The sequence below is a fragment of the Equus przewalskii genome, chromosome 7, assembly GCF_037783145.1.
Source record: "Equus przewalskii isolate Varuska chromosome 7, EquPr2, whole genome shotgun sequence".
Taxonomy (NCBI): domain Eukaryota; kingdom Metazoa; phylum Chordata; class Mammalia; order Perissodactyla; family Equidae; genus Equus; species Equus przewalskii.
In genome coordinates this window covers 21,667,866-21,682,504 of record NC_091837.1, presented here as the reverse complement: position 1 = coordinate 21,682,504, position 14,639 = coordinate 21,667,866, and the positions used below count along the sequence as shown (strand labels likewise).

The window sequence follows — 14,639 nt, the reverse complement described above, 5'->3', positions numbered from 1 at the left end:
TTTGGATGGAATGCTCTCTATATATCCACTAAGTCCATCTGGTCTAATGTGTTGTTTAAGGCCAATGTTTCCTTATTGATATTGTTTGGATGATCTATCCATTTGTGTAAGTGGAGTGTTAAAGTCCCCTACTATTATTGTGTTACTATTTCTCCTTTTATGTCTGTTAATAATTGCTTTATATATTTAGGTGCTCCTATGTGGGGTGCACATAGTGTTATATCCTCTTGTTGGATTGTTCCCTTTATCATTATATAGTGCCCTTCTTTGTCTCTTGTTACAGTTTTTGTTTTAAAGTCTACTTTTTCTCATATAAGTATTGCTACCCCAGATTTCTTTCCTTTGCCATTTGCATGGAGTATCTTTTTTCATCCTTTCACTTTCAGTTTGTGAGTGTCTTTAGGTCTGAAGTCTGTCTCTTGTATGCAGCATACATATGGGTCTTTTTTTTTATCCAGTTGGCCACCCTATGCCTTTTGACTGGAGCATTTAGTCCATTGACTTTTAAAGTAGCTATTGATAAATATGTATTTATTGCGATTTTGTTACTTTTATTCTTGGTGTTTTCATAGCTCTTCTCTCTTCCTTTCTTCTTCTCTTGCTCTCTTCTCTTGAGGTTTGATGGCTTTCTCTAGTATTATGTTTGGGTTCCTTTCCCTTAATTATTTGTGTATTTATTATAGGTTTCTGGTTTGTTATTACCATGAGGTTCATATATAATAATCTATGTATATAGCAATCTATATTGAGTTGATGGTCTCTTTAATTTGACCTCTTTCTAAAAGCTCTTTTACTTCCCTCCTCCCACATTTTGTTTTTGATATCATATCTAACCTCTTATTTAGTGTATGTGTATCCATTACCTTCTTACCATTGAAGTAGGTAATCTTAGTACTTTTGTCTTTTGATCTTCATATTATCTGCATAGGTGGTTTATCTGCTACCTCTACTGTATTTCTGCCTTTACCGGTGATTTTATTGCCTTTTTTTCCCCGTAGTTTTCTTATTCCTATTTGTGGTCTTCTCTTTTCCACTTAAATAAGTCCCTTTAGCATTTCTTGTAAAACTGGTTTCTTGGTGATAAACTCCTTCAATTTTTGCTTCTCTGGGAAACTCTTTATCTCTCCTTCCATTCTGAATGATAACCTTGCTGGGTAGAGTATTCCTGGCTGTAGGTTTTTTCCTTTCAGCACTTTAAACATATCATGACACTCCCTTCTAGCCTGTAAGGTTTCTGCTGAAAAGTCAGGTGATAGCCTTATGGGGTTGTCTTTGTATGTCACTTGTTGACTTTCTCTTGTGGCTTGTAGGATTCTCTCTTTATCTTTAATAGTTGACATTTTAATAATAATACGTCTTGGTGTGTGCCTCTTTGGGTTTAATCTTGTTTGGTGCTCTCTGTGCTTCCTGTACCTGCATGTCTGTTCCCTTCCTTAGGTTGGGAAAGTTTTCAGCTATTATTTCTTCATAGATTCTCTGCCCCTGTCTCTCTCTTCTCCTTCTGGACACCCATAATATGAATGTTAGTGTGCTTGATGTTGTCCCAGAGTTCCCTTAGACTGTTCTCATTCTTTTTAATATTTTTTTCTTTTATCCATTCAGCTTGGGTGACTTCCTCTAGTCTTTCGTCCAGCTCGCTGATCCATTTTTCTGTATCATCTACTCTGCCATTGAGTCCCTCTAGTGAATTTTTCATTTCCAGTATTGTACTCTTCATTTCTCATTGGTTCTTATATATATTTTCCAATTCTTTGTTGACGTTCTCACTGAGTTCCTCCATTCTTCTCCTAAGATCAGTGAGCATCTGTACGACTTTTTGTTTGAACTCTTTGTCAGGTAGACTGTTTATTTTTGTTTCATTTAGTTCTTTTTCTGGGATTTTGTCCTGTTCCTTTGCTTGGAATGTATTCCTTTGTCTCCTCATTTTGCCTCTTTCTCTGTGCTTATGTCTATGTATTAGGTAGGTCAGCTACATCTCCTGATCTTGGAGAAGTGGCCTTATGTAAGAGATGCTTGATGAAGCCCAGCAGCATGCTTCCCTCTCGTCACCAGTTCCAAATATTCCAGGAGTGACCTCTGTGTGGGCTACATGTGTCCTTCTGTTGTGACAGGGTTTATCTTGCCATAGGTGCCCTGGGAGGCTAGGTTGTCCACCTGGCCAGTTTGTTGTAATGCTCAACTGCATGTGGCTGCTACGGATCCTTCAGTCACTTTATTGGGTGTGGGGAGCCCCAGCACAGTTGGCTGCAAGGTCTAATAGCACATTCCTCTTGCAGTTTTTCTGTTAAGTCAGTAGGCCCCCAGCATAGCTGGTTGCTAGGCTTACAATTGCTGTAGGCCTCTGGCCTGCAAGGCTGTTGTCAGCTGTCTCATCTGGGAGATCTCTCAGGCATGGGAGCACTCAATTGTTTCAGGCTTTGGAAGGTGGGGTTGATCCCCTATGTGGCTGTTTGAGAAGCACAGGACTTCTGCCACTGATAAACCCTACACATACCATCAACACAGTCCTGCCCCATGCACACTTCCCAACCCACTGATTCTGACCCAGTTGCCCCACTGCAGAGGCCCCCACAAACTCCACCAACACCCACACACTCCACCCACTCCTCACTCACGCCCTGCCCCACAGACCTACTCGCCTGCCTGCAGGGGATCCAGGCACCCAGTCTATGCAGGCTGACAAGTTGCCTGAGGGCTTCCTGTTGGGTGGGGCCAGTCGCTAGGGTGGGCTGCCTGTCCTGGCTGAGCTGTATTAAATCAGTGCTCTAGTACACAGGGCAGACCCTGGGCTAACAGGTCAGAGAAAGAACTCCAATGGTGTCTGCCAGCATCTGTGTCAGTACACCTCTACTAGGTCACAATAATGGCTGCCACCAATGTCTCAATCCCTGGAGAGGTGTCACCTCTCACTGAGATGCACCCAGAGCCTATCAGGTGAGTCTCTTTTTACCAAAGTGTGCACCTTTCTTTCTGCTGACTTTAGCTTGCATTCTGAAATGGGTCAATTTGTGCTTGGGCCCTTTAAGAGCTGGCTTTTTTCTGCTTATGTCCAATAGCTTTTCTAGGGGTATTCCCCGTTGTAGTTAATAGACAGCAAAGCCAGATATTATGAGACTTTCTCAGTTGTGCTGAGTCCAAAGGAGGCTTATAGCAGTAACACTTTCCTGCTCAGCTCCCCTACTCCTCCAGGGAAGGCTGCATACCTCAGGATTGCTCCTGGCCAGCTGTGAATCTCTGCAGCTTGCAAAGGTGGCTTTTTTTCTCTCCAGAGAGGAATTTCTCCCTCTTTAACTTCAGTCAGGACTGCCCTTTGTTGCAGGGGTTCTTTTTATCCAGTTTTCAGTTCTCTCTCAGGGGTAATTGTTCCAAGAATAGCTGTAACTTGGTTGTGTCCGTGGGAGGAGGTGACTTCAGAGTCCGCCTATGCTGCCATCTTGACACCAACTCCCCCCCAAAATTCTTACTGTGATTTATTGCCATCCGTTACCTACTTTCCCTGGGCAGCCATTGTCCTGTCTGTTCTGCCTCAGGCCAGCAGAGACTCTTCCCTTCGTCACTCAAAGCACAGGTTCTACATTTTTATCCAGATTTGGGGGAAAAAAGGAAAATTAAAATGGGTGAAATAAAACACATTTGGATGCTGCAGATTTTAATGCTCCTGGGGTCCAGGGGTCATGCCCTGCTGGGGGCCTCGGATAGACCATCTCTCTCCTTGGACCTGACCTGACATCCTTTCTTGTTTCTGTAGGAGTGCTTTTGAGAATATGCTCATAGCCTGGAATCAGACTCTATTCCATTCTCTGGGGACAAGTGAGAGGAAAAAAACAGTTTTTAAGATAATCTGTTGAAAACCCAGATCACATCATCATAACCTTACATGGATGTAATTATGCCCTAACGAAGACAAAGTATTAAACTAGTTTGACAAAAATTTAGCTTTTTGTATGTCCAAACTTTATACTTTTTTTTAAAGCTTGCTGTTTTTTAATTTTTACTGAGATATAATTGACATTAGTTTCAAGTGTACAACATAATGATTTGTATTTGTATATATTGTGAAATGATCACCACAATAAGTCTAGTTAACAAGCATCACCACACATTGTTACAAATTTTCTTTTCTCAGAAGGACTTTTAGGATCTATTCTTTTAGCTCCTTTCAAATATACAATACAGTATTAATGCAGTATTTATTTACAAATAAGGACTTTTTATAACTAGAAGTTTGTACCTTTTGATCACCTTCACCCATTTCACCAACCCCCCAGCCCCTGCCTCTGCCAATCACTAATTTGTTCTATCTATGAGTTCCTCTTTTTCTCTTTTTTAGACTCCACATATAAGTGAGATCATATGGTATTTGTCTTTCTCTATGTGACTTATTCCACTTAGCCTAATGCTCTCAAGGTCTATCCACGTTCATAAACGGTAAGATTTCCTTCTTTTTCATGGCTTAATAATATTCTGTTGTGTGTGTATATATATATATACATATATATATATACAGTAGTCCCCCCTTATCCATGGGGCATATGTTTCAAGACGCCTGGTGGAGGCCTGAAACTGTGGATTGTACCAAACCCTATATATACAATGTTTTTTCCTATACATACATACCTATGATAAAGTTTAATTTATAATTAGGCACAGTAAGAGATTAATAACAACCAATGAAGTAGAACAATTATAACAATATACTGTAATAAAAGTTACGTGAATATGGTCTCTCTGTCTTTCAGTCCAAACCTATTCCCGAATCTGCGTAACCATTCCTTACATGCAGTAAATTGCTTGGTGCCAGGGAATCCCTTGCTGAAGTCTTTGTACAGGCCCAAAGCTTTCTGGTGCAACATGTTGCCCTCAATCAGAACACATTTTCTGTTCATGTCTTCCACTCACAAATTTAATGCCTTTTCCGTATTAACTAAGCACTTATCACACACTGTGGCTGTAACTTTTGCAGTTTGAGGTGCAACAGCAAAATTAGCATGAAATTCTTTTTCCTTCTTCACAATTTTACAGATAGAAGATTTGTTCTTAGCAATCTCAGCATACAATTTTTTTCTTTTCTTAAGTTGAGGACTTTCACATTTTCACTTAACGGAAGCACTTTACAGCTTCTCTTCAGCATATCCTAATTGCCAGCATCACTATTCTTGCACTTTGGGGCAGTTATTAAGTAAAATAAGGGCTACTTGAATACAAGCACTGTGATATTTCAACAGTTGATCTGGTAACCAAGATGGCTACTAAATGACTAATGGGCAGGTAGCATATACAGTGTGGATATGCTGGACAAAGGGATGATTCATGTCCCAGTGGGATGGAGCAGGACAGTGCAAGATTTCATCTTGCTACTCAGAACAACAATTTAAAACTTATGAATCGTTTTTTTCTGTAATTTTCCATTTAATATTTTCAGACCAGAGTTGACTGCCGGTAACTGAAACCACAGAAGGTGAAACCATGGATAAGGGGGGACTATCATACACATTTTGTTTACCCATTCTTCAATCAATAGACACCTAGGTTGCATCCATGTGTTGGCTACTGTAAATAATGCTGTACTGAACATGGGGGTGCACATATCTTTTCAAGTTAGTGTTTTTGTTTCCTTTGGATAACCATGTAGAAGCAGAATTGCTGGACCATATGGTAGTTCTATTTTTAATTTTTTGAGAAACCTCCATACTGTTTTCCATAGTGGCTGCACCAATTTACATTCCCACCAACAGTGCACAAGGCTTCCAATTTCTCCACACCCTCAACAACATTTCTTATTTCTTGTCTTTTTTGTAATAGCCATTCTAACAGGTGTGAGGTGATATCTCATTGTGCTTTTGATTTGCATTTCCCTGATGATTAGTGATGTTGAGCATCTTTTCATGGACCTGTTGATCATCTGTATGTCTTCTTTGGAAAAGTGTCTATTCAGATCCTTGCTTTACATATTTAAGGGTTCTGATGTCAGGTGCATATAAATTTATAACTGTTATATCTTCCTGGTGGATTGCTCCTTTTATCATTATATAATGTCCTTCTTGTGAGAATTTTTGACTTAAAAGTCTATTTTGTCTAATATAAGTATAGTCACCCCTGCTTTCTTTTGGTTATCATTTGCATGGAATTTCTTTTTCTATCCCTTCACTTTCAGCCTATGTGTATTCTTAAAACTGAAGTGAATTTCTTATAGACATCATATAGGTGAGTCTTGTTTTTTCACCCATTCAGCCACTCTGTATCTTTTGGTTGGGGAGTTTAATCTGCTTGTGTTTAAAGCAATTATTGATAGGTAAGAACTCACTATTGCCAGTTTTGTTGTTTTCAGTCTTGTAGTTCTTTTGTCTCTCTTCCTCTTTTGCTGTCTTCCTTTGTTTTGTTGTGTTTTTTTGTATGGATGTACTTTAATTCCTTTCTTTTTCTTTTGTGTAATTTTTATTGGCATTTTTTGTGGTTATCTTGTGGCTTACATAAAATATCTTATAGTCATAACAGTCTATTTTAAGCTAATAACAACTTTAGCTTAATCACATATAAAAACTCAACACTTTAACTTCTCCCCTTCTCCAATTTGTTATTGGTACAATTAGCATCTATTCATATTGTGTATCTTTTAACACATTTTTAGTTAGTTTTAATACTTTCGTTTTTTAACTTTTATACCAGAATTAAAAACGATTTACCCACCAGCATTACAGTAATACAGTATTATATATTTGTCTATATGTTTACTTTTGCCAATGAGTTTCATATTTCCTTATGCTATTGTGATGCTTTTTAGCATTCTTTCATTTCAACTTGAAGAACTTCCTCTAACATTTCTTTTAAGGCAGTTCTAGTGGTGATAAATTCCCTCAGCTTTTGTCGGTGGAACACTTTATTTCTCCTTCGTTTTTGAGGGACAGTTTTGCCAGGTGAAGTATCCTTGGTTGACAGTTTTTTTCTTTCACACTTTGAATATATCATGCCACTCCCTTCTGGCCTCCAAAATTTCTGCTGAAAAAATACTGAGAGTCTTATGGACATTACCTTGCATGTGACAATTCACTTTTCTCTTGCTTCTTTCAAAATTCTCTTTCTGTTTTTGGTTTTTGACAATTTGATTATAATGTGTCTCAGTGTGGACATCTTTGCATTCACCTTGTTTTGTGTTCTCTATACTTCATGGATCTGTATGTCCATTTCTTTCTCCAGATTTTGGAAGTTTTCAGTCATTATTCCTTTCAATAATAATTCTGTTCCTTTTTCCTTCTCTTCTTCTGGAACTCCCAAAATGTGTATATTGGTTGTCTACATGGTACCCCATAAGTCCCTAAGCTTTCTTCACTCTTTTTCATTTTGCTCTTCTGACTGAATTATTGCCAATGATCTATCTTTGAGTTCACTGATCCTTTCTTCTGCTTGATCTAATCTGATATTGAACCCTTCTAGTGACTTTTTCAGCTCAGCTATTATGTTCTTCAGCTCCATGTTTTCTGTCTGGTGCTTTTTTATATCTTCTATCATTGTGTTGAAATTCTCACTTTGTTCATGCACTGTACTCTTGACCTCTATGAGTATCTTTATGACAGCTATTTTGAATTCTCCATCAGGTAAATTATGTACCTCTATTTCACTAGGGCAGTTTCTGGAGATTTATCTTGCTCCTTTATTTGGAACATCTTTGATTCATTTTCCTTGACTCTCTGTGTTGGTGTCTGTGTATTAGACAAAGTAGGCACCTCTCTCAGTCTTCATGGACAGATCTCATACAGAAGACCCCCACCAATCAGTCCAGCCAGAGATTCTGGGGGCCTCTATCAACACTTGCCCTTCTAAGGGAGCTGGCAGCTGTGGTTTTTGTCTGCTTGCTCTGTGCTGAGCCAGGGGAAGCAGCTACGGCATCTTACCAGTCCAAACCACCATCTCTAGTCTCCTCCAGGTGGCTATTCTGCACCAGATTCATCAGGGCTCCAAGTCTGGCAAGACAGATGCCAGTTCTTTGAGCAGCCCTCAAGAAGTTGGGGCACTTAATGCATGGATCAACTCTCTCTCCTCAGGGAAAAACTGAGCTGGGATTTTTCATCTGCTCATTCTGTGCTGAGCAGTGGGAAGGATCTATGGTGTCTACTAGTCCAAATTGCCAAATTTTCATTTCTCTGGGATAAATGTCTAGAAGTGTAATTGTTGAGTCTTGTGGTGTTTGTTTAGTTTTTTAAAAAACTGTTTATTTTTCAGAATTGCTATATAATTTTACACTCCCACCAGCAATGTATGAAAGATCCAGTTTCTCTGAATCCTCAGCAACAGTTAGCATTGTGTATTTTTAAAATTTCAGCTATTCTAATAGGTCTGTAGTGATTGCTCACAGGGTCCTAATTTGCATTTCTCTAATGTCCACTAATGTTGAATATCTTTTCATGTGCTTATTTGCCATCCGTATATCCTCTTCAGTAAAATACCTCTTCATGTCTTTGCCCATTTTCTAATTGGATTGTTTGCTTTGATATAGTTGGCTAGTGAGAGTTCTTTATATATTCTAGATATGAGTCTTTTATCAGATATGCAGCTTGCAAGTATTTTCTCCCAGTCTGTAGCTTGTCTTTTCATCCTCTTAACAGGGTCTTTCACAAAGCAAGAGTTTTTACTTTTGATGAGGGTCAATTTATGGATTTTTTCTTTTATGGACCATGCTTTTGGTGTTATGTTCAAGAATTCTTCACTAAGCCCTAGGTCCCAAGATGTTCTATGTTTTCTTCTAAGAAGTTCTATAGTTTTATATTTTACACTTAAATCTATGATCTATTTTGAGTTTTATATAAAGTTTAAGGTTTAGGTTGAGGTTCATTTTATTATCTATGTACATCCATTTTTTCAGCACCATTTGTTGAAAAGACTCCTTCCTCCATGGAATTGCTTTTGCCCCTTTGTCAAAAATCAGTTGGCCATACATGTGTGGGCTCCCTATTTCTGGGTTCTCTCTTCTGTTCCATTAATCTATGTGTTTATCCCAACACCAATACCACACAGTCTTGAAATTCAGTAGAGCAGTTCCTCCCATGTTGTTGTTTTCCAAAATTACTTTAACTTTTCTAGTTCTTTTGTCTTTTAGAAAATTTATATTCACCATAAATAAATATTTCACAATATATACATATATCTACTCATCATGTTGTACACTTTAAATATATACAATTATACCTCAATAAAGTTGGGGGAAAACGTTGAGATAAAAAAAGACCAGAAGTTTGACAGGAAAAGCAGAAAAGACATGAACAATTATTAAAAATATAAAAATGGCCCTTAGACATATTAAAACATGTTCAAATTCATTAGCTGTTTCACTTGGGTCACAACAATGACAACCCTGGTTAGTAAACTTTGTCTCCCCATTGGCCTTTCTTCTACGAAATCAAGTGGCCATGGGCAAGGTTTGGAGTAATTTTTCTTCCAGGAATCCTTGGATGGGGCATTTAAGAAAGGGCCCTTCTCATATTAAGCTGTTTATCATCTTATTGCTGATAGTGACTATTCTTCATGGGATGCATTGTAAGTGGGAATCTCTTTATTACCAAATAGTCATCCCTAGAAAATTGTGAAGTTCAGAGGATTGGGGGAAAAAAGCAGAAAAGGTGTCCTATGTCTTGCTCATAAAAGGGAAATGGCATATTATTAATTTAAAGCAAAAGAATTATTTGTCAAGAATTTCTCTGTTTATACACATCAAAATGGGAAACTAGGTTTGGACATATCTTTTATCAGGATGACTGGGTATTCAGAGAGTGACCTGGATTCTCTTGTGACTATCAGCACTTGCTCAGGGCTAAAGGTAATCCTGATCCTACATCATACTGTCTTTGGCATCAAGCCTATATATTCGTCAAAGAATTCTGAACATATGGTTTACAGCATATTGTTAAAATTAAGTGAGACTTATGCAATCAGTGGAGACGAACAGGAAGAGCTCTTAACCACTTTACAACTTCGGAGGAGAACAGACCCTCCTTAGTTCCTATGCCCTATACGTGGTCACTTCCCAAGTATGTGGAAATGTTTACTGTTGTTGACAGTAAGTGGTCTCAAATGTGGAATAATAGTGTAACCAAAACAACACAAATGATGGTAATGGATATCCATGCTCTGGTCAACAGGTACATGAAGGAGCTAAATGTGAAAGTAGTGCTTACTGGGTTAGAGAAATGAACAGAGATAAACTTAATGCAAATCCTGAAATTTGCAGGAAACACTTCAAAATTTTAATCGCCAGAGAGACTGGCATCTTTTGAGAAGGGTGAAGCATGATGTTGCTCATACGATTATTGGCCAAAGTCTTGGGAAGTACCAGGGCCATGCATTTTTTAGAGGTATCTACACTGCCAAGAAAGCAAGCAGTGTTGAATCTTTCTCTCATAAAGATATACCACATTTCACAGCTCTCATGGCTCATGATCTTAGCCACAATTTGGGAATGAAGCATCACCATGTGGCCTGCAAGTAACATTGCCAAACCTCTGCACTATGCATGAATTTACTACCGTAGATAGGGGCTTCAGCAACTGCAGCTTCTACTACCTCCACTAGCTGTTGCATAAGCACAGAGGGGACTGCCTATTTAATAAAGCTGAGCTCCAAAGCTCCTTTGGAAAGCCATATCGTGGGAATACAATAGTAGATAAAGGAGAAGAATGTGATTATGGCAGTGTCTTTGATTGTCAAAAGGATTACTGCTGTCTGCCCTCATGCCAGTTAAAGAAGGGTTCAGATTGTGCATTTGGATCGTGCTGCAAAAACTGCAAATTTCTAAAGGCAACCACATCCTGTCACCTCAGCATGGATGAGTGTGATCTCCCAGAATACTATAATGGCACCTCTAAGTGGTACCAGACAGATACCTAAAAGCAAGATGGCACACTTTGCAAAGAACAAGGTTGTTGTTAACAGAGCCCCTACTGAAGCCTAGAGAATCAGTGTGTTAAAGTCTTTGGAAAGTTGCCCAGGAAAGTTGTTATCATTACATGAATACCAAGGAAGACAGGTTTGGAAATCGTGGCAGTGAATCTAAACAGATGTTTAAAATCGTCAGCAAGTGCAAGGCCAAAGATGTAAAATGTGGGAGGCTGCTATGTGAAAACATCCAAAGGCTCCCATGCATTAAAAAACATCAAATATGGGCTGGCCCAGTGGCACAGCAGTTAAGATGGCATGCTCCGCTTAGGCAGCCCAGGGTTCACCAGCCCAGATCGCAGGCACAGACCATGCACTGCTTATTAAGCCATGCTGTGGCAGGCATCCCACATAAAAAATAGAGGAAGATGGACATGGACGTTCGCTCAGGGCTAGTCTTCCTCAAAAAAACAAACCAAAAAAACCCCCAAAATATCAAAGACTTACCTAGTTCGCCATGCAGGACACATGGTGTTGGGGTGCAGAGTTTTTTGAAGTCATAGACACGGCTGACAAGTAGAAGGTGAAGGATGGTATCCTACATGGTCCACAGAAGATCTGTATTAATGGAACCTGCTTAGATACCACTATACTCCACTATGACTGCAACCTGGACAAATTATCACTGGAAGAATATTTGCAACAATTTAAAGAACTGCCACTGTGTCTACATCTATGCCACTCCTACATGTAAATTCAAGGGTTATGGGGGCAGCTCCACGTGTCCCCTCTGACTCTCAGTATGATGAAAAGCTGAGAATCCTAATCTGGTTGTGTCTAGCCTTTTATTATTTCTCATTCCTACTATCCTTTTGTTTGCCTACAACCATAGAAAATCTAAGACCAGTGTCAATGCAAAAAATTCATCAGAAAAGCAAAGTGAACAAACCTAACAAACATTTAATAATTACCTTATTTCTGGTAACAAAGCCAAATATGAAGTGACAATGGAAGGACTTTTTAAGGATCAGACTCCTTAGTTCTGGTGTCTCTCAAGGTCTATGGAAAATGGGACGTCTTTCTTGTTTCTGTCTGTCTTTCTATATGTCAAATGTTTACTAGTTTTTAAATTAAAAGAAGTTAAAGCAGCTGCCTAGCTGAGGTAATCTTTCTTGTTCTGTGCTATCCAGAAATCAGAGTCTCCAGAGCAGGGGCAATGAGAGGTCTCAAGATGTGATCTTGAAGGAACAAGGCCAGGTTACCCTCCATTGTAAGGCTAAAAGCTCATGGCCTAAAACCTAAAGAGCTATTATTGAGCTCCCTAACATGTTATAGAAAGCTCCTTTGGAAAAACCTCTGGAACTTACTTTTCAGAGTATTCTGTATAATCCCCCATTGTAATCTACTCTGTCAATTTTCTCTAATCTTAAGGATTTTGCCTTGGACAGATCAAGGGAATTTATTAGGTGAGAAGCATCTGATTATTAGTTCCAGATGCTTTAGTTGATTATCATTCCAGTCACTTGGTCCATTTGGCTTTCCCCTTTGTTTCAGCATCATAGTACCTGATGCCCTTGCCTCACACTGACCTTGTTCATAACTTAACCAGAGAGACCAAACATCCCTTGTTATGTAATTGAAGAGGAAGAAACAGATTAGATATTACTACTTATAAATGAAGCTCTGCAGTCTGAGAATCTTTTCTTTCCCAAAAGGTTCAAATTCTACTTATCAGTCATTTATTCACTTATTCATTCATTTATTCTATAAGCATATATTTAGCATTTACTGTTAAGTTGAACCATGTAAAATTGAGATTAGACCGTTTCCACCCACAAAAATGGCAAGTTCATGTGCTTCAACTTAATTCTATGTCTAGGCACTATGGAACCTACCTTGGATTCTGCTTGTAAATGAGAGTTGAGAGTTTTTGATTTCTAGAGTTCTTTTAGTTCTGATTTCTTTTAAATTTTATAATCCCCTGTAACCTCAAAAGATTGGCCTTAATTTTCTAGAGCAGGATGGTCCCTATTGTCAAGATCTAGAACAGCACTGAACATACTAGAGACTAGGATGTGGTGTGTCTGAGCATCCCACTGCCACTTTTTTGACAGTGATTGTCCTTGCTTCTTATGAATTCCCAAAACTTCAAAGAACAGAAATCCAAGACTTTCTTTGTCCAACCTCAGAGAGAGAGAAATAGCAATGGTAAGATCTGAGTACGCTGTTGCGTGCCACCCTACGTCCCCCACAGCCATGGAGTAGAGAGTCTGGTAACGGCACGTATAAATAATAATCTGGAATTTATTTTTTCTAGAAGAGACTTAGACAAATATAATATTCATTAAGGTAATACGAGTCTATCTCTTAGATGGAAAGTGGCTTCATTTCCCTGAATAAAGACTTTAAGAATCACTAGTCAATCTATGAATAATGGAGAGGTCCTACACAATTCACCTAGAATAGCTACTAACCAAGGCACTATATCCCCTTTCACTTCCAGAGTTTAAAGCATGGTTAGAAAAGACTTAAGATGCTCTTCCACAACACTCTTCCCCGTCCATTAGTGTAGAATAACTCCAGTCCTTGGATGATCCAGTATTATAGTTTCAAAGAATGGTGGAGGTGCTGGTGGCAAAAGCAAGGGTAGATTCCAATGGATGTAGGCCCCTGCTATAGAATCTCTTCTGCGAGCACAATAATGGTGTCTGGGTGTCCGCATCACGCCGAGCCTCTTGCTTTAGGTGGTAGAAGTTGTACTGTGTCCAGCCATATACTCCACAGTTGAGCAGACCCTGGGATGATGCTGTTAGAGCCTGGAGGAGATGAAGGGGTGATGGAGCCCATCCTTCAGGTTTTCAGAGATCTAAGGAATAGTCCCCATTCCCCTTATTTATAAAGCATTGTCATATTTCCTCTATCTCAAACATCAAGATCTGGCGTCAGTTTTTTATATTTTTCTAGTTCTTCCTGAACTCACTCTTCATATTGTACCTTGTCATGGATGACTGAGACTTGGTCATATTTGTTAGTGTATACATAAGGACAAGGAAGTGGCTTCAATGCCCTTCATTATTTCCCCATTTCCCAGGTGAGGCTTGGGAAAACTGCCCTATCACACAGTCAGATAGTCCAAAAAGCCTTCTTAAATCTGGTAAACAAGGAAAAGAGAATCATTCCGTTTCTCTACGCCTCCCTCCCCATTCACCTAGAATAGAAAATTTATCCCACTCAATTCACTCTGGTTGGGAGAGAGTCACGTCACTATCAGTGTTTCATAAGAACATTATCTGGTAGATCTTGTTTTTCGTTACCCATCCCTTAAAAACACATCAATAAAATGAAATTGACCAGAGACACACATGCTCTGGAATGCATGGCAGCACTTTCACTAAAGTATCTACTTCATCTGTGAGGAAAATTTAACTTCTTCATAACTGAATATAAATAATACATTTTCTCCTTTGCAATGTAGAAATAAATACTCTGAGGGAAAAATGTGTGCTTACTGAGTAACGACAGTGTAAGAGAATAGGATATGAGGCTGTGAGAATAGAGATCCTGGATGTTGAAGGTGTTACCTGGAGAACATAGAGGGCCATGTGAAGCTTGGTGTCCTGTGGTTTAGTCAGCTTTACGATCATCAGAATGACAGCTGTGAAAACACAAAGTATAAATCTTGTTGCCAGCCCTGGCTGCTTGAGCATAAACTTCTTTAGTATACGTGCCTAAGCATTGTGAGAATACAAACTATAAGCATAATGAAGACTAGCAGT

The 14,639-nt window shown here is 39.0% G+C and overlaps 1 protein-coding gene across 34 annotated transcripts in view; it reads right to left on the bottom strand.

The window, feature by feature from the left end:
* Positions 1-14,639, bottom strand: part of TMEM116 (transmembrane protein 116) — a 103,559-nt gene that overhangs the window by 20,523 nt on the left and 68,397 nt on the right. For 22 of the 34 annotated variants that reach the window (XM_070628899.1, XM_070628893.1, XM_070628892.1 and 19 more), the window contains 2 exons: positions 14,445-14,518; positions 13,150-13,679 (listed from right to left, as the gene is read on the bottom strand). In XM_070628899.1, coding sequence (XP_070485000.1) covers positions 13,473-13,679; positions 14,445-14,518 — 281 coding nt within the window. In that variant the 3' untranslated portion in view covers positions 13,150-13,472. Of the gene's footprint in view, positions 1-11,370; positions 11,462-13,149; positions 13,680-14,444; positions 14,519-14,639 lie in introns of those variants that run through there. The other 12 variants (XR_011542392.1, XM_070628906.1, XM_070628879.1 and 9 more) reach the window with 2 other exon arrangements.